This window comes from Schistocerca cancellata, chromosome 5 (assembly GCF_023864275.1).
Source record: "Schistocerca cancellata isolate TAMUIC-IGC-003103 chromosome 5, iqSchCanc2.1, whole genome shotgun sequence".
NCBI classification, from domain to species: Eukaryota; Metazoa; Arthropoda; class Insecta; order Orthoptera; family Acrididae; genus Schistocerca; species Schistocerca cancellata.
The window spans coordinates 327,119,378-327,141,023 of NC_064630.1; the positions used below are offsets into that span (position 1 = coordinate 327,119,378).

Genomic DNA, 21,646 nt, shown 5'->3' on the forward strand with positions numbered 1-21,646 from the left:
ACTGACGACGAGCGGGAAGCCTTATGACCAGCGACCGGTTGTTGTTTCATAAATTTGCGGGTGTCCGCTTTGGCACTGGGCAAAGCTTGGGAAGGGAGGGCCCCAAGTGACCCCTTCCTAGCTAGAGTAGCCGAAGAAGCCTCACACTTCTCCAGCTGGGAAGGGGGGACGAATGTCCCCGATGGTTGGGGTGGTGTTGCTCCTGGAGTAGATGGAGCAACAGAGGGGGAAGTGCCCCCCACAACCAAGGGGGCTGGTTCATCCTGACATAGCTGAGAGGCAACAGTACGTGACGACATGGGAGAGGATCGGACCGCTGTTGCAGCAGCGGCATAGGTGGATATCATGGGCACAGGATGTAGCCGCTCATATTTCCGCCTTGCCTCGGTGTAGGTCAGGCGGTCCAGAGTCTTATATTCCATTATCTTCCTTTCCTTCTGGAAGATCCGGTGAGCAGGGGGAATGGTGTTCTCCGCAGTTAACACATATAGGAGGTGGGGCACATGGACTATCGGGATGGGTAGGACGGCCACAATCCCGACATGTGATGCTGGAAGTACAGCGAGATGACATGTGCCCGAACTTCCAGCACTTAAAACACCGCATCAGAGGAGGGATATATGGCTTCACATCACAACGGTAAACCATCACCTTAACCTTTTCGGGTAAGACATCACCCTCGAAGGCCAAGATGAAGGCACCGGTGGCTACCTGATTATCCCTCGGACCCCGATGGATGCGCTGGACGAAGTTAACACCTCGTCGTTCAAGGTTGGCGCGTAATTCATCGTCGGACTGCAGAAGAAGATCCCTGTGGAATATAATACCCTGGACCATGTTGAGACTCTTATGCGGCGTGATGTTAACAGAAACATCCCCCAACTTGTCACAATTGAGCAACCTCCGTGACTGGGCAGAGGATGCTGTTTGGATGAGTATGGAACCAGAGCGCATTTTGGACAAGCCCTCCACCTCCCCGAACTTGTCCTCTAAATGCTCCACAAAAAACTGGGTTTTGGTTGACATAAACGATTCCCCATCAACTCGCGTACACACAAGGAACCGGGGTGAATATTCTCCACTGCCTTCTTTTGCCATACGTTCCTCCCATGGAGTGGCCAGGGAGGGAAATGATCGTGGTTCGTATTTCCTGCCGTTGAGGTTAGACCTCGATCGCATAGAGACTGCTGGTGGAGGCCCACCAGCGAGAGAAGATGTACCATGCTTCATTGCGGGTCATCCACCCTGATGCCACCTACTCCGACCAAGGGCCCTCCCCACGGGCGCCACCCAGCCGCAGCAATAGCCACCTGGCAGGATGGCCATTGCAGGGAGTCCCGATGCCCCAGGGAGATGGGCATCTACTCCTTGGCATACGTGGGGAGTTAACGGCGCAGGCATCAGTAGAGCGATCCCTGTGTTGTCAGGGGGCTACAACCAACAGGGTACATGGCAGCCCCACCACAACGGACTGGCTACCATGCTGGATCTTAGGTGCAAGAAAGTCCAAGGTCGTCGTCGCAGTTAAAAGCAACACTGCAGAGTGCAGCGTGGTAAGTGCACCCAGGGACGTATCCTCGCCCAAGAGATGGAAAACGAGCGGGACACCATTGCAACGACGAAAAAGCCGGCTAAAGGTCTCAATGCACGACGGATACAGTGCACCATGTAAGGCGCCCTTCCCCAATTGGCTCGCTCTTCGGATAAATTTAGAAAGATGGAGGTCAAACCCGAGAGGGGACCATCACATAAGGCCGAAACATGTGAGACTCCTTTTAGTCGCCTCTTACGACAGGCAGGAATACCGCGGGCCTATTCTAACCCCCGAACCCGCAGGGGGGAAACAGCTTCAGGTTTTAATTCCCAGTAAAAAGTGTGTCCACCCAATAGTGTTTCTTCATTTAAAGGAGCATTATCATGTTCACAGACTTGAAGGGCAAACGATATGATTTATGAGTGGATATATTCACGAGGATGCAGCTTTCTCAGCCATGGATGCTGTTAAGCAATGTACAACAATCCAATACTTCCAATAATTCCCATTTTCTTGGCTGAATAACCAGAAAGTGCATGATTACGACATATTAGTGTGTTTTTGTGCCTGAAATGGTTAAATATATTGGCATCATTCCAGCCACAGAATGTGCCTAAATTAATGAAGTAACTTACCTAATGAATCAACTTTATTGATAAAACTATCTTGGTATTTTCTGGGAGTAATTTGGGAAAATCCATTCTTGTGATCATGAGCATATGGCTTAATGTGCTACTTTATCTTATACTCTCGAACTTTATTTTTTAGTGAATTTCACAGAGAAAGGTAAGTTCTGAGGCAATGCACAGTACTCTGTGACAATTCCGCCACAAGTGTCATTCCACTGTTTAGAGTTTGTAGCACACTCTTCAAGCTGTGTGTACAACATTTAGTGTTCATTTTTGTGTTAGTTTACTTATGGAGGAGTTACCTAGGCACTACAATGCTCATTATGGGTGGCATAACGCAAACATGGCAAGTATTAAGTTAAGAAACGAGAGTGTTTCCCAAGAGTATAAATTCTACTACAGAGAGTCAGAAACAGGAACAGTGGGCTGCTGTAGCACCTACCCCAGCAGTGACAGTTATCAGGGTTGATGACTGTGGGAACATGTGGTGTGGGTCAGCGACATGGAGCCCACTGGTGACACCACGAAGTATCAGCCCCCTACCCCCCCCCCCCCCCCCCCCTCTCTGCACTGAATGAATCACACAGCTACTTCCTAACATGCACACCATTATACATTTCCTCTCTCAAGAAGTAGCTTTAAGAGAACTTCTTATTAATGTAGATTACGAATCATTGTATTAAGTTCTATATCACACTACACTATTGTGTGTCACCCAATCAAACACTTCAGCCATTTTATATTTCAGATGACTTGAGTTCAAGAGAAATACAATACATGTCACACTACAGTACTTGGAATGAAGGTCATAATGTACATTGTCACATCAGGGCTGAAATGTAACACGTAATCTAAGGAGCACCTTATTGCAGCATGATGCTTGGCTCTGCATCCTATTGTACACACAATGTTCTATCAAAAGTAAATAGAGAAAGAAGCTACTTCTATAGTCATTCATTGTGAAAATAAGTTACTGCCAATCTGTGATATGGTCTCACCTGCAACTGTGCAATCTTTCTAGCTTTATCAGGATCACCACGATTCATTCCAGATGACAGGCTAGGTGGAGCTGCAGAAAACGCTGAACTTCTCATCGATTGTGTATCATCTCGTCCATACATAGAGCGCATTGGAGGAATTTCATCAACTCTAAGTGCATTTAATGCACGTTTTCTCTCTTCAATCATCTTTTGAGCATTAGCCATCATCTCTTTGATCTATAAAAGAAAAAACAGAATGCACATTGAAGATTACTAAACAAAAGTGAAAGAAATATGAAAAAATCTATTTTGTTAATAAGAGCCAGTTATCGTATCCATGACAAAAATTATCAGAAACTGTGTTCAATTATTCTTCCAACAACATGAACAGATAATGGTTGATTGTGTAACTAATTTCTTTGTTCCTTTAAATTCTGAACGTCATTCTTCCTCTGTTTATTAAAGTACCATGCTGTGATTCTATAAAGCACTCTGTGTATAAAGTTGCTGCAAAAATGGAGAATCTTTACTGCCTTTTCTATCTCTATATATTTTAGTTACAAGTGTGTTTCCTTAGAGAAGTATTATTTTTTGTTATATAAACAACATTAGAAAAATGATAGATTGCTACTCAATTAAAGATCACATATTGAGCTGCAGACAAGCACAACAAAATGAGATTGTTACACATTTAGCTTTCAACAAAAGCCTCCTCCAGAGAACAACACCCACCCACCCACCCACCCACCCACCCACCCACCCACACACACACACACACACAAAGCAAACAAACCTCATGCACATATGACTGCCATCTCTGGCAGTCCAGACCAGAAATCAGACCGAGTTAATGTCGAGTATGATTGTGAACATCAAAATAACTGAACTGCACCAATGCTTAATTCAATTTTTTGACATTAATATCAATGCACAGAACATTCTTCAGGGCCCATTTCTATTAGCTTACATCAGTATATCATTTGCACAGCAATGCAAGTTCCTCATTCTGTCCACCAAGTTCTTAACTCTGATAGCTACAAATCTATACATATGTAAAATTTAAAGTTCCCTGCTGTCTTTTTCTTCCTGTATGTAAAGGCTCATTTAAGAAATTACTGTTAGGATTTTGATACAGTTTTCACCAACAGGTAGTCTGATTCATGAGAGAGGTTTGTATATAATTTGTTACCACTACGCCAAACGAGTCATCTGGCCAAAGATACTTAGTAGTACCTATGCGAAGCTGGGGCGATTCTCTAGTATATCGATGAAGAACTCTGGAACATAGATAATAAGCCTTGTTTTTTTCAGTCTTCCTGTGCCTCTGTCATTATCCAAGTCTCTAAAAATATACTTATCGATTTTCTGTTAACTGCATGGAAGAATAACATAAAAGTTAGCTTTCCTTATTTGTGAAACTGGATATTAATTTTTTACCTCTGACATTAAGGTCACAGGAAGACATGAGTTGTTACTTATATTATGGTATAAATTAATGTATGTCATATTTTCCAAAAATATACTGGCTTTATTAAAACATAAAACTGTTGGTCAGTGAAAGGAATGTCTCATGAACTGTCTCAGAAGCACATTTCTATTAGGTAATCTTCCTTAGCTGATGTGTTTAAAATAAGTTATTGTACACTTCCTCTGCTAAATATAATAATAGTCTTCTGTAGGCAAAACTCCCAAAACAGATAACAGAAACACACAATAATAACGGTACTCCCCTGAAATCTTGACAATTTCCTCTTATCCTACTTGCAGTACCAAAAGCAACGAATATTATTACGTACACACATCTTTCATGGGCAATGTGCTACAAATTACTTAACACTATTTACATGCATATGACAGACAGATTCAAAGATTCAGTTTGTTACACGGTCCACCCCTATCCTTCCAAACTGCCAAAAAGATAGGAATCTGGGTCAGAATCCTCACGGAAAGTCTACATCACAATATCCAGATGGATATTTTCACACTGTTCTTCCATTGAGCCACTTGGTGCACTATTTACAAAATCTCACTACTGTCACTCAATACACTAGGAAATCTGGTGAAATACACAGTACAATGACTTGATACATTACACCTTAATGTTACAGTAATGAACCTAAGGAGAAAAAGTGCAAATTTTACTCTGTGTAATTTACATTTTCTCCATCTGCATCAGTACTGATGTTACTGATTTGCAATCACTACTCAGTTTCAGAAATAATCCAGGAATTTTATATGGCTTGTTTTCCTATAGAACTGCAGGAAATCAGGATGCAGAAATCAATGCACAGGTGTAAATGAAACTTACAGAATCGTGAGACAACGACAACATAGGTGGACATTATTTTGAGAAATCACTTCTGTTTTCATACCAGTCCCCATATCATTAGGATTTGTTTATTCATACACATTTTTACCAGAACTGAACCCATCTAGTTTTGTCCCCAACTATCATCTACAACAATTCTGAATCTGAATGATGCTGTTAGTACTTTAGGTTCTCTTCACTGTCTGTTTCTACCTTTCAGTATCGCTATAGCAGTTGTGACGTACAAAGGCCACAAAATTGATTTTTAATGAAAAAAAAAAAATAAATCTGCACTTGCTGTAAGTTCAAATACCTCCAGAATACATTGAGTGGTTAGCTTTACTTCTCAGGCTTTTCAACTTACACATAGAGAATCAAATAGTGAAAACAATATTATTAAAACAAGATTACAGATGGCAACAACTAGTAATGTGGGATGTAATGGCTGTAGAATCCAAGACCAACAATACCTAACAAAGCATGGCAACTTTGTTGGCATAGCAAGATCTGGTGCTCTTAAGTTGGTGGAGTGTGACTTGAAAAAGAGATGTTGCCAAATGTTTTTTACTGGCTTCAGATAGACAACTGTCATAGTCCTTAGCTGCTGATTACTGTATGTATGTTCCGCCTGACAAAAAAAGATGAAGCACACAGAGGACATGGTCGAATGTAACTTCATCCTTTATGCATCGTCAGCGGGTATGTAAATGATTATTAAGACCTGCAATTCACTGCAACAGGTAAATGGGCCATAAGGGTGCATCAGTGTTGTTACCAGGCCTAGTAGGGTGTTTAAGGGGCGAAAACAGCATCACATGTTGAGTGATCACTGTGATAAAACACAGAGATGCTGTGTACTCTTATGACAGAATGCTATCATCACTTTACAGAGCTTGAAATGGCCTCATTGTGGGTCTCAATTTGGCCAGTTGGTCAAATCATGTAATATCCAGATTTGTGGGACATTTGGATGTGACAGTGCCAAACTGGGATTCGAATCAGATCTCCTGCTTACTAGGCAGATGCGCTGACCACTATGCCATTCGGACACAGTGGTCAACACAACTGCATGGAATACGCAAGTATGTCTCCTGTCAGATCCACAGTCTCAACTTATCCACACACTAGTGATGTAGTGGACAAGTTAAGAATTTGAGTCTGACAGGAGGCAAGTTAGGTTACTCCATGCAGTTGTTTCACTATGTCCAGATGGAGTAGTTGTCAGCACACCTGCCAAGAAGCAAGAGACCCAGGTTCGAATCCTGGTCCAGCATAAATTTTCAACTTTCCCTAATGACATAAATCAATGCCCACTGGCAACTAAGTCTTTAATTCTTTTGTGTCTTGATTCACTGAGACCGCAGGATCAACACAACCCACGGACCAAGGTGTTATTTACACTCTCACGTCCAATCATAGGTAATTATTGATGTAGCCTCTTATTCTTTGTGTTGAAGAAGTCGAAAGTGCATTTGATCCTGCAGGTTAGTTTCTGTCCTGGATGCAGCAAGGGGGAAAAGCTCAAAACTGTTAAAACGGCTTCAATTAAGCATGGTTTGTAAGCCATTGAAGCTCAAGAAAATGCAGAAGCAATCCTGAATCAATTAAAACGTGAAACATTTCATGTAGTGTAGATGACTATATTCAAAGTGGTGACTATCTGTCAACTCACACTACTTTTTCTTCAGCAACAGATTTAATAGAAATCTGCAACACAGAATATGACCAGGAAGAAACAAAGGAAGTAGAGGAGGAGCAAAATGATGTTCGTGGAAGAATTAATACCACTAGAAACTAATAAATGCATAAACAATGTTGCGCAGATTGCAGCACCTACAAATTCTCCCAAGCTGTTTGAATTATTGTATAATACAAAAAATTGTGTAGAAAAAGTAACTTTGAACAGGAAATTCAAAATTGTTACCTTCTGTGACATGCGGAAAAAAAGCAAATAAATACAGAAATAATATGTATGTAATACAACAATAAACAAATTAAGTTAGAGTAAACATGCAGAAATGCAATATTATTTATCATTTGGTTTAATAGTCTACTGTTTTATTGTATAATATACAGTTTATGAACAACTACTGAGCAGGAGTACATAAATCTGTGCATGATTACAAATTTACACTTTTGTGCATGATGCCTGACAAATTTTATGTAGCCCAGTGAGTTTTCTGTAATCTGGAAACCTGTCCTATTTAGAAAATTATTTTAGGACCACGTATTCAATTTCTTTTTTTAAATCTTAAATGAAATCGGGAGGAAGCTACCGGGTTAAGCTGCAGTACAGGTCAGCTGCCTGATGAGTGAACTGTAAAAGGAGAATCTACGAAGAATACACTAACTGGGACGAATTACATTTACCAAGGAAGAAGAGGTTGCACTAGAGGTAACCTGTGTAATTAAATCTTAAACCACGTACTAGAAGGTGGCTGATAGTCAAGTTAGCATCTTTCCTCATTTCGCTGGATCTACTGCTTGTACAGACACGCTACAAAATTGCAGCACACAACGGATCAGCCAAGAGCAACTCAGCCCACAATTTTAGCAAGGGAAAATTCAGTCAAGGAAAAAAGTGAATCATGAGACAGAATTGCTGGTCAGAACTTATCTTCAGAAAGCTAAATGTGCAGTGAAAGTGGCACATTATCTGGTTCTGGAATTAATAGTTCCTTCCTCATGGAAGGAACAGAGCAGTGTGCCACCGTAGCTGTTCAGAATCAGTACTTGGACTCTAATACAAAAAGTAAAAGAATTTTTTTGCACTGTTGAAAGACAAAGTGTAATGCAATTTGGAAAGAGTCAAACAACTCTGATCGTAGCAAGGATTAACTCTTTTGCAGAGTCAACATTCCCATAGTTCCGGTTTCCACTCTTATTGCCCCCAAGCTGTACAAGCCTTCATAGCATTTACTGATATTGAGCTCTTCTACTACAAAAAACATCAACTGTGTTCTTTAGTAGTCTTTTTATGTTTTTCTTCTACTATTTACGCAAAGTTACATTCACACAATACATCAACGGATAGTAAGTAAATATGAGGTAGCTCCTTATTTGAATCTGCCAATTTTTGGCAAGATACATCCTGTGCATTTTCCCCAAAATGCAATGTTTCATTTTTTAACTGTCATGATAAGTCTACATTGAAAGACGAATACAGAGTTTTAGAGTTTAATGTATAAAAGATGAACTCACCTGAATGGCTGTAAGCTGTCCAGGGCTTGGCTGAGCAGCTGCTGGAATTGTTGGAGCCTCAGCCTCAGTGAATTTGGTTTTTGCCTTTTTGGAACTATCTTCTTGCCTTGTATCATTTTCATGATGGCGTTTCCTGCTATTCCGTTGTGCAGATTTTATGTCTTCAGCCAAATCAAACAGCTTTTCCGCAAATTTTGCTGCTTTCTTTTCATCGAGGAGTGAAGCCAACTTATCTGGAACAAAATGCAATCTAATTTACCAGTATGGATGACAGTTCTTTGACGATAATGGCAGTAGTACCAGCAATAACACAAAAATCAGAAATGAATGATGTTATCAAACAGACGGCACTACATTAAAATCAGCAGAAAAATTGAGGTTTCCAAAGAAGAAGTTTTTTATCTAGGGAGTTAACAACACAAAGGGTAATAAGAGGTTAAGATAATGCATGAATAACAATGGGGTGTACTATTTACAGGTTCTTCTCGCAACATCAAGAGAGTTGAAATCCAAGAATTCAACTATGCAAGAGTTGAGTACCACACACATATCAATTTGTAAAATACAGAAACTGGAGTACTAATGTAATTCAACAGTTAAAAGAGTGACATAAACAACTGTAAGAGGATTTACAGGAACTCAATTGAAGGTTCCACTGTAAAGTATAGTGTATGTTGCTCTTGTTTTGTTAAAAAAATTTCTTAATCTTTATCCATGAGTAAACATGGCACACATTCTCTCATCGAATTTTTAGGCCATAACTGAGTAAGATAAAACTGCTATCACATTTTTAAAAAGAGAAGAAAGAAAAGTACTAAAAAGGGAATGCCACAACATTCGCATCACTGATTTACTTCAAACTTCATGCACTTTCAGTAGTCCATTAGAACAACACAATGTGCACGTAATACGGCTTACTACTTAGTTAATTTAGAGAAAATCACAAGAGAAGTTTTACGCATCAATGATGCACTGGTGTATTGTGACACTGAGCACGAGCTGGCAGCAGTCACGTGGTTTGCATTCAAGTTTCATAATTAGTAGATAGCTGGATTGACTCCTACTACTCTTTTTTTCCATTTATATTTCTGCAACTCTAGTAATATTACATTTGAAAGGTAACACATGTATGTTTGCATGTACTTTTATTGAATTTCCAACATTATTTCACTGTGTAATGGAATGTAGACAAATTAAATCAGGTGATGCTGAGGGAATTAAATCAGGAAACGAAACACTTAAAGTAGTTGATGAGTTTTGCTACTTGGGAGGCAAAATAACTGATGATGGTGTAAGTAGAGAGGATATAAATGTAGGCTGGCAGTGAACAGAAAAGGTATTCTGAAAAAAGAGGAACTTGCTAACGTCAAATATAGATTTAAGTGTCGTGAAGTCTTGTCTGAAAGTATTTGTATGAAGTGTAGCCACGTATGGAAATGGATTGTATCCATGCACGGAAGTGAAATGTGGACGATAAATAGTTTAATCGAGAATAGAATAGAAGCTTTTGAAATGTGGTGCTAGAGAAGAATGCTGAAGATTAGATGAGTAGATCATGTAACTAATTAGGAGGTACTGAATAGAATTGGGGAGAGAAGAAATTTGTGGCACAACCTGACTAATGGAAGGGATCAGTTGGTAGGAGACACACTGAGACATCGAGGGATCACCAGTTTAGTACTGGGGGGAAAAACTGTGGAGGTTAGATCAAAGGATGAACACAGTAAACAAGTTTCAGAAGGATGCAGGTTGAAGTAGTAACTAGAAGATGAAGAGGCTTACACAGGATAGAGTAACATGGAGAGCTGCATCAAACCAGTCTTCGGACTGAAGACCACAACACCACCACCAACAACAATTTTTATTATTACAGCAAGTATTATGTGACTTATTTCTATAGTCAAGTTAAAAACTTTATCATGTATCTACAAACTTATTCATTTCTGACTGACAACGAACAAGAAAGTGTTTCTCGTGAAGAAGCTATCGCGATACACTGAATCAGACATCACCGATTTTCGGCACCGATATGTACGTAAATGTGCTTTATACATGTTTTGCTTCCAATAGTCAGAAGAAAGAGAAATTTTTCAAAATGTCAATGAACTTTGTTGTTCCTTACAAACTCTGAAGTTCATTATGCATGGGAGGAAATGCATTCATTCGATGCATTAGTTGTCATTTTAATTTATGTTGCCCATGTCTGTGAAAATATCATCCTGCAGCTTGTAATCTTGAAAGCACATCTGATGATTAATTGTAAATTACCCTCATATTCTGGTACACTATAGCTCACTGTATTATGGAATATAATTACTTAGACTTTTATTTATTAACGTTTGAGTTGGGTTTTTGAAGCCTGTCCCTTGTCCATGAAAACTGTGTCTGGAGATTCAAGTGTCCAGGTGCAAAGCAGTTCTTGTTACGATATTTGACTGCATGTATAGACATTTTGATAATAAAAATGTGCAAAGAACCAAATAAAACTAAAAATTCAATATAGGCTCATACAAATGCATGCATCTTTTCCATCATATTAGCTTTCGAACTACTGGCGTTCTACAGATCGGAGTGTGGAATGTCAGATCCCCTAATCGGGCAGGTAGGTTAGAAAATTTAAAAAGGGAAATGGATAGGTTAAAGTTAGATATAGTGGGAATTAGTGAAGTTCGGTGGCATGAAGAACAAGACTTTTGGTCAGGCGAATACAGGGTAATAAATACAAAACGAAATAGGGGTAATGCAGAAGTAGGTTTAATAATGAATAAAAAAATAGGAGTGCGGGTAAGGCATAGTGAACGCATTATTGTGGCCAAGATAAGACACGAAGCCCACGCCTACTACAGTAGTACAAATGTATATGCCAACTAGCTCTGCAGATGACGAAGAAATTGATGAAATGTATGATGAGATAAAAGAAATTATTCAGATAGTGAAGGGACATGAAAATTTAATAGTCATAGGTGACTGGAATTTGGTAGTAGGAAAAGGGAGAGAAGGAAACATAGTAGGTGAATGTGGATTGGGGGTAAGAAGTGAAAGAGGAAGCTGCCTGGTAGAATTTTGCACAGAGCACAACTTAATCATAGCTAACACTTGGTTCAAGAACCATAAAAGAAGGTTGTATAATGTGGAAGAAGCCTGGAGATACTGACAGGTTTCAGATAGATTATACAGGGTGTTACAAAAAGGTACGGCCAAACTTTCAGGAAACATTCCTCACACACAAATAAATGAAAATATGTTATGTGGACATGTGTCCAGAAACGCTTAATTTCCATGTTAGAGCTCATTTTAGTTTCGTCAGTATGTACTGTACTTCCTCGATTCACCGCCAGTTGGCCCAATTGAAGGAAGGTAATGTTGACTTCGGTGCTTGTGTTGACATGTGACGCATTGCTCTACAGTACTAGCATCGAGCACATCAGTACGTAGCATCAACAGGTTAGTGTTAATCACGAACGTGGTTTTGCAGTCAGTGCAATGTTTACAAATGCAGAGTTGGCAGATGCCCATTTGATGTATGGATTAGCACGGGGCAACAACCGTGGCGCGGTATGTTTGTATCGAGACAGATTTCCAGAACAAAGGTGTCCTGACAGGAAGACGTTCGAAGCAATTGATCGACGTCTTAGGGAGCACGGAACATTCCGGCCTATGACTTGCGACTGAGGAAGACCTAGAATGACAAGGACACCTGCAATGGACGAGACAATTCTTCGTGCAGTTGACGATAACCCTAATGTCAGTGTCAGAGAAGTTGTTGCTGTACAAGGTAACGTTTACCACGTCACTGTATGGAGAGTGCTACGGGAGAACCAGTTGTTTCCGTACCATGTACAGCGTGTGCAGGCACTATCAGCAGCTGATTGGCCTCCACGGGTACACTTCTGCAAATGGTTCATCCAACAATGTGTCAATCCTCATTTCAGTGCAAATGTTCTCTTTACAGATGAGGCTTCATTCCAATGTGATCAAATTATAAATTTTCACAATCAACATGGGTGGGCTGACGAGGATCCGCACGCAGTTGTGCAATCACATCATCAACACAGATTTTCTGTGAACGTTTGGGCAGGCATAGCTGGTGATGTTTTGATTGGGACCCATGTTCTTCCACCTACGCTCAATGGAGCACATTATCATGATTTCATTCGGGATACTCTACCTGTGCTGCTAGAACATGTACCTTTACAAGTACGACACAAAATGTGGTTCATGCATGATGAAGCTCCTGCACATTTCAGTCCAAGTGTTCGTACGCTTCTCAACAACAGATTTGGTGACCGATGGATTGGTAGAGGTGGACCAATTCTATGGCCTCCAGGCTCTCCTGACCTCAACCCTCTTGACTTTCATTTACGGGGGCATTTCAAAGCTCTTGTCTACACAACCCCGGTACCACATGTAGAGACCCTTCGTGCTCATATTGTGGACGGCTGTGATACAATATGCCATTCTCCAGGGCTGCATCAGCGCATCAGGGATTCAATGCAACGGACGGTGGATGCATGTATCCTCACTAATGGAAGACATTTGGAACATTTCCTGTAACAAAGTGTTTGAAGTCACGCTGGTGCGTTCTGTTGCTGTGTGTTTCCATTCCATGATTAATTTGATTTGAAGAGAAGTAATAAAATGAGCTCTAACATGGAAAGTAAGTGTTTCCGGCCACATGTCCACAAAACATATTTTCTTTCTTTGTGTGTGAGGAATGTTTCCTGAAAGTTTGGCTGTACCTTTTTGTAACACCCTGTATAATGATAAGACAGAGATTTAGGAATCAGGTTTTAAATTGTAAGGGGCAGATGTGGACTCTGACCACAATCTATTGGTTATGAACTGTAGATTAAAGCTGAAGAAAATGCAAAAAAGTGGGAATTTAAGGAGATGGGACCTGGATAAACTGAAAGAACCAAAGGTTGTACAGAGTTTCAGGGAGAGCATAAGGGAACAATTGACAGGAATGGAGAAAAGAAATACAGTAGAAGAAGAATGGGTAGCTTTGAGGGATGAAATAGTGAAGGCAGCAGAGGATCCAATAGGCAAAAAGACGAGGACTAGTAGAAACCCTTGGGTAACAGAAGAAATATTGAATTTAATTGATGAAAGGAGAAAATACAAAAATGCAGTAAATGAAGCAGGCAAAAAGGAATACAAACGTCTCAAAAATGATATCGACAGGAAGTGCAAAATGGCTAAGCAGGGATGGCTAGAGGACAAATGTAAGGATGTAGAGGTTTATCTCACTAGGGGTAAGACAGATACTGCCTACAGGAAAATTAAAGAGACCTTTGGAGATAAGAGAACCACTTGTATGAATATCAAGAGCTCAGATGGAAACCCAGTTCTAAGCAAAGAAGGGAAAGCAGAAAGGCTTAAGCAGTATATAGAGGGTATATACGAGGGTGATGTACTTGAGGACAATATTATGGAAATTGAAGAGGATGTACATGAAGATGAAATGGGAGATAGGATACTGCGTGAAGAGTTTGACACAGCACTGAAAGACCTGAGTCGAAACAAGGCCCCCGGAGTAGACAACATTCCATTGGAACTACTGACGGCCTTGGGAGAGCCAGTCCTGACAAAACTCTACCATCTGGTGAGCAAGATGTATGAGACAGGCCAAATACATTCAGACTTCAAGAAGAATATAATAATTCCAATCCCAAAGAAAGCAGGTGTTGACAGATGTGAAAATTACCGAACTATCAGTTCAATAAGCCTCGGCTGCAAAATACTAACGCGAATTCTTTACAGACGAATGGAAAAACTAGCAGAAGCCGACCTCGGGGAAGATCAGTTTGGATTCCGTAGAAATATTGGAACATGTGAGGCAATACTGACCCTATGACTTATCTGAGAAGCTAGATTAAGGAAAGGCAAACCTACATTTCTAGCATTTGTAGACTTAGAGAAAGCTTTTGACAATGTTGACTGGAATACTCTCTTTCAAATTCTGAAGGTGGCAGGGGCCAAATACAGGGAGCGAAAGGCTATTTACAATTTGTACAGAAACCAGATAGCAGTTATAAGAGTTGAGGGGCATGAAAGGGAAGCAGTGGTTGGGAAGGGAGTGAGAAAGAGTTGTAGCCTCTCCCCGATGCTATTCAATCTGTATATTGAGCAAGCGGTAAAGGAAACAAAAGAAAAGTTCGGAGTAGGCATTAAAATCCATGGAGAAGAAATAAAAACTTCGAGGTTCGCCGATGACATTGTAATTCTGTCAGAGACAGCAAAGGACTTGCAAGAGCAGTTGAACGGAATGGACAGTGTCATGAAAGGAGGGTATAAGATGAACATCAACAAAAGCAAAACAAGGATAATGGAATGTAGTCAAATTAAGTTGGGTGATGTTGAGGGAATTAGATTAAGAAATAAGAAACTTAAAGTAGTAAAGGAGATTTGCTGTTTGTGGAACGAAATAACTGATGATGGTCGAAGTAGGGAGGATATAAAATGTAGACTGACAATGGCAAGAAAAGGATTTCTGAAGAAGAGAAATTTGTTAACATAGAATACAGAATTGCCAGGAAGTCGTTTCTGAAAGTATTTGTATGGAGTGCAGCCATGTATGGAAATGAAACGTGGACGATAAATAGTTTGGACAAGAAGAGAATAGAAGTTTTCGAAATGTGGTGCTACAGAAAAATGCTGAAGATTAGATAGGTAGATCACATAACTAATGAGGAGGTATTGAATAGGATTGGGGAGAAGAGAAGTCTGTGGCACAACTTGACTAGAAGAAGGGATCGGTTGGTAGGACATGTTCTGAGGCATCAAGGGATCGCCAATTTAGTACTGGAGGGCAGCGTGGAGGGTAAAAATCGTAGAGGGAGACCAAGAGATGAATACACTAAGCAGATTCAGAAGGATGTAGATTGCAGTAGGTACTGGGAGATGATGAAGGTTGCACAGGATAGAGTAGCATGGAGAGCTGAATCAAACCAGTCTCAGGACTGAAGACCACAACAACAACATAGCTTTCGAACATAATACATGTGAAACAATATCGCTAGTGTTGTGTGGGGGGCCGATGAAGGGAACTTGATCCAGCAATCTAACAATTATGGAGCTTGAATCCTTACCACAAGGCCACCGCCATCTCGTGCTCAAAGTCACAACACACCAGTACATCACTGACATATAAAACTTCTCCTTTGATTTTCTCAAAATTGCCTATGTAGTATGCATTACTACCTGCACATTCCATTGTCACAGTGGACTACTAGAAGTGTAAAAAGTCTGAAGTAAATACATGATCCGAACGTTGTGGTCTGGAAACCTAAGAGGTCTCCATCTCTGCAGTCCTTTTCCTTAATCCCTCTTCCTTCCACTTCAACCTTTCTGCCAGAAGGCGCCACCGGCTCTAAAAGCTTGGACGTTTATTTAACCTTTATGTGTTTTTTATCCTGGTGCCACTTGGTGAGTAGACTGTTTTCATCAATCCAATTATAATATAGCTAAGAGTTGGTACACTAGTTCACCAGTTTGGAAAGTACAAGATATACAATTTTTGATATGGCATTCCTTGTACAGGGGGCACTCAGTCATTGAAACATTTCATAATAACAAAATTACTTCCTGAAGTAATTGTCACAGAAAGCATGGCTTTTTGTAGACTGTTTTCTGTTAAGTTTCTTCATGGGATTTTCACAATATAGCTTTCGGGAGTGGACGATTCTCAAGATAACTGGAAGCAAAATCTTCTCCAGGAAATATTTCCCCGATATTTAGGCAATTTTAATATCACACCTCAGAAAGGCTGAAATTAAAGCAACTCATGCAAAATAGGGAATGGATTTTTATGTAAATAAATATTTTTTTCTTTAGATCAAAAACTGTAACTAAGGCAGCAATTCCTGACACAGCACACTTCAGTTGTATACTAAATTCTATTTCACATAAAATACATTTTTTTGTAATATTTTATGTAAATAAATATTTTAAATAATTTTTCTGAAAACAAATTATCGTTTTATTTGTTATAATTTTGAACTTTAACAAAAAATTGTGCACTGTCATATTATGAGAACATAATTTGAATGAACTTCATTTATAAATGTATTGCGTACCGAGTGGCCTCCACTACACGTGGTTCCTTGCTAACTGGGGGAATCCCCTATTTACAATGTGGATGACTGACACAATGTGAACGAGTCTTCAGTCACTGTCCTTATCTTGTTCAAAACAGAGCATTTATTATAGCACAGTATGTTAAATGATATGATTGGTGATACAAGACGAAAGTAAAGTCAAGTATTCGCACCCTTATAAATATATGTTGCTGAATTTAATGGCATCTTTGCAACTGGTGGAAGAATTCTATTCTGCCAAAAATGTGGGAAATCAGTAAATGCAGCCAAATGATCTCAAGTCTTTCAGCATTTAGCAAGTAGTTAGCATTGGTTAGCTGGTTAATTTGGGGAAGGGAACCAAACAGTGAGGTCATCAGCCCCATCGGATTAGGGAAGCATGGGAAAGGAAGTCGACTGTGCCCTTTCAAAGGAACCATCCTGGCATTTATCTGAAGCGATTTAGGGAAATCACAGAAAACCTAAATCAGGATGGCTGCACACAGGTTTGAACCACCATCCTCCCGAATGTGAGTTCAGTGTGCTAACCACAGCGCCACCTCGCTCGGTCGTAGTTAACACAGAATGATCACTTCACATATATCTTCTAGAGATGACGTTTTAGGTGAAGCAGCTTCCTTTCCACATATGTTAGTTCCAAAAAGTTCCAAATATTATGCAGATTTATGCAACACTTTCCTTACATGTGATACTCTTATATATAAATTTACAAGTCCAGCGTTCAGAAATTTTCTTAAGAATTACACAAATTTCGAAACACCAGAAGAATCAACATTAAGAAAATTGTATATGACTACTTGTTATGAAGAAATTCTAAGAAAGATATCAGTGCACATTGTGAAAATACTTTGGGTAAGCAGTGACGAATCATCAGACTCAAAGTAGGAAAGTGGGAAATGTTGTGGTAGGCATGCCAGGAAATGACAAAATAGTTTCCAAGCAGTGTTTTCTTTTAGCATGTAAAAAAATACCGGCACTGAATCATGTCACAATGGCTTGCTTATTTAATGAATCTCTGCAGTTGTTGTGGCCAAATGGGGTTAAGTTTGATAGTGTTTTGCCCTTCCTTACAAATGCTGCTCTACACATGAAGAAGGCAACCAAAGTCCTGTCTGTAAGCTTTCCACACAATATGACTTGTACATCTCCTGGTTCACATAGAGTATGTGAGCAGATACGAACATTATTTCCTAAAGTGGACAAATTGATCTCAAATGGCAAGATGGTGTTAATGAAAATGCCAACAAGAATTGATTTGTTCAGAACCAAAAGTCCAAAGCAGCAGTGTATGAAGCAAACAATTTTGAAAATTTTAAATCAGTGATTGATGAACTAAATAAGGATGATGCCCCTTCAGTTGAAATTCTTCAGAAATTAACAACAGAAGGCTAAAAAATGAATTGTCTTAAAGACCTGCTAATTTGATTTTTTTTGTTTCTCTCTACCAATAAATTAGAAACACCAACCGACTTTTTAATTTCAGAGATTTAATGAAGTATAGGACATAGAGAAAAAAATTAATTCACTCACAGGTCCAAAAGTGGAAGCTATTAAACGAAACTTAAAAGTGCATTAAAAAAGAGGAAAAATGGATTTCACACTATGTGTAAAATTGTGCAAGGCTTTCTAAGGGGAAGTAGATGGCAGTGAAATTGAAAATGTGTGTGCCAGTGACATCCTTTTGATGAAATATGGAAGGCTGTCATTATATGATGTTGGAAGGTCCTTCTCTCAGTGTTGTGTGTTGATTTGAGACAATCAATATCGGTTTATGATGGAAATCTTGGAGGAAGTTTTCGTAGTTCACTGTAACAGTGACTGTTTCCACCCACCACTGTGCATTTTTAAGCATGTTTTTCACACATAAAAATATTTCAAAATTTTTTAGCAAATAAAAATCCGTTCCCTATTTAACACTATCTAGAAATAGCTGTGTTTCTCTAGAAGCAACCTCAATTTTACTTTTCTATGTTTTGAGCTATGGGCAACATTATAGAAGATAGGTTCATACAAAATTTCATACACAAAATTAATTTATGTTCAGTTTACAGCATATAGCAAGAGAAATTGTATTACACCATGTTGATCAAAAGTTACAATTTTCAAACATGATGGGAATCTACATTTTTATACAGCTTATCTAAAAACTCTATCAGTTTATTTTGTGTCAACATGTCAGGTCAACCAAGTCCACTGCAAGCATGGGACTTTTGCTGATGCTGGAACTCCCTTTGAGAATTAACTTGCATCAGTCCATGCTAATTTTTAGTATTAACACAATGATAGAAATGGTACCAGAACTGCTAAGGGTTTACAAGTGATGGACGGAAAAGTCAAGCCCACGGGTGGAGCACTTTCCAAAGTTCTAAAGCCTTTGGTGGAGTGTTTAAAAGAGGTTCGTAAACCTAAAAGTGGGCTGTCGAGCTAGCATTCCCATACCTCTCACACTCAACCACCAAGTAGGTTCGTAAAATACTTGAAAAATGTGACTTATAATACATTGAGTCCTAAAACAAGACTGAATTGTCTGTTGCACTGCATTTATGATGAAGATGGTCCCCAAACACCTGATGTAAGCCAGATATTGTGAAAATAGCACTGTCAGATGTAGACACTGAAAAAATTGTAATTTAAAAGGTATAAACAACACCAAAATCACAACAGACTTAAGAAACCAAATGACTCAGCTGTTGTCGATCACTGACTTGTGAGCAACAATTGAAGTATGTGCAGGTGCCAAACTCCTGGGGGATGTATAACAAAGGAGATGATGATGACAATTACACAACTGCACAAGTTAATGAGCAAAGAGTGAAACTTTTTACTTAAGTATCACAGCAGATGTGGCACTTGACTTATCTGGAACTTATTAATGAACCTTACTGCCACCACCCAGAAACAATCTATGTTAAGTACGCTTGCATGCGCGTACACATGCTTTTCACGTACCTCTTGAACCACTGGACCAATTTCAACCAAAATTGGTACACATACCCCTTGCAGTTGCGCAACAATAGATGTGGAGGTAAAAACCACCTACCTTTCATAGTTCTGGAGACACGATGTCATAAACACTGAGGTGTGTGACGAACTGCTGCATCATGCATGAAGTTGTACTACATTTATTCTTTACTAGCGAGATTCTACTAAGTTCAGCCAACTAAAGGAAATGCCTGGCACCTGGCTGCACTTTTGACAGCTCTCAAAAGGCTGATGGTGAAAGCCGTCTATAGAGCTACGAAGAGGTGTTGCCATAGAGACATTTAGAAAATCCTGCTGGACACAAGCCAAGCAGCTGCACCCAGTGTACAAAAACTTCGTGGCATCATGTTTTTTGTCTGACTATCGTACTTATGCATCATGCATATATCTCTTTGTATGACTGTCTTATATTCAAAGGCTTTCACATGAGTACAGGCACATGAAATTTTTTCAATACTTCACTACAAATACAGTTTTTGTTTTGTTTTCGTTTCTACTTGAAAATTGGCAAAATGAATGTCCAGGCAATGCCAGGTTTGTCAGCTAGTAAATATATAAACTAACAAGAAACTCACAAGAAAATGGGGTTTTGAGTGGGGAGAAATTAATATGTACTGTAAGTACCTGTGAATCACAGCAATACAGTAGTATATTGTAGGAAATGCGAGTCAACAAAGGGCGCCTTCTTGCAGTTGGTGGTGTCGTCTGGTGGTGTGTGTATGGTCCACATGTTATGTGGTGTATTAGGTTCATCTGAGTGTCGTTGGTCGCAGTGTGAATTAATGTGTATTGACTGTGGTTGAAGAAAGGATATTGGTTTCAGTGAGTTAGCAATTAATTCTTTTTTTTATGTGATTGATGGGTCAATTGGTGTATTGGTTTGCTGTTTGTCATGCGGTAAGGCATTTAATTTATTTTGTGGCTTCTTTTGTTAGGCATCGATATGACAGTGAAATTTAACAGTTCGTGGTTACATGCTGAGATGGGGGATGACATGACGCCCCTCATAACATTTTTGCAGATGTCTGTACTGCTGGCCGAAATTGGTGGTGGTGGTGAAAGTTTTGAGATTTATAGTGTGGTATCACTAGTTGCTGTTGACCTACATAGGTCAAGGGAAGTGATCAATCCCAGTGGATTTTGTGTGTAGTGGAATATGGGAAGGTTACAGTGTCTTGTTCTTTTAGTGTTTTTTTTCCATTGGATGTAGCGGCATGTGTTTATGTTCAGTCTGTCTCCACCCAAAAACTCCCAGTTTCCCATACTTGTCCCGTTAGTTTGATTAGGCTTTTGTGGAAGGTGTGTTTGTTGGTTTTACAATGTATTTTCGTGTTTGTTGTCATGTTTAGGTAATGACATCATATGCGCCATATTGGAGTCTTAGTGGGTGGTTGTTTCCGCCATATTTGTGACGTCATGGGTCAAAGCAGATGGGTGGAATCGGACACTTCTGTATTTCCACTAAGATAACTACTGATAACATTTAATTACAGGTCAGTTACATCCTTTGAATCATAATCTCACAGCGACATCGTGGCTCAAAGTCAAGAACTGGAGTCGCACACTTGAAACGGCTCCAGCATTTCACCCACTGTCCCATCTCACCAGATCAAGAAGTACACAGGTTGGCCCAGTTATACACGGGAAAACAATAACCAATTCATGCCAGATGAATATCATAGAAATCAGTAATACATAAAGTTGTGTCTAGACAAGACAGCCTAGACACAATGAAGGAAGCCGAAAGGCACGCACTAAAACTCACGCAGGCTGGCGTGAGGTCTGAAACAGGATACGTAATGAATGCTATAAAGAAAAGTACGTAGCTTCTGGAATACTTAACTTTAATCCACATTTGTAGAACATCGCTCTTGATGATACATTAATAGAATCTCAATATCACTTGAATACGG

General features: G+C 39.6%; 1 protein-coding gene across 1 annotated transcript in view; it reads right to left on the reverse strand.

The window, feature by feature from the left end:
- The window catches only part of LOC126187666 (U4/U6 small nuclear ribonucleoprotein Prp3), a 66,578-nt gene that overhangs the window by 43,261 nt on the left and 1,671 nt on the right, over positions 1–21,646 (reverse strand). Inside the window, exons 3-4 of the mRNA XM_049928895.1 lie at positions 8,653–8,885; positions 3,162–3,380 (exon numbers count right to left, since the gene is read on the reverse strand). Of these exons, the coding sequence (XP_049784852.1) occupies positions 3,162–3,380; positions 8,653–8,885 (452 nt within the window). The remainder of the gene's footprint in view (positions 1–3,161; positions 3,381–8,652; positions 8,886–21,646) is intronic.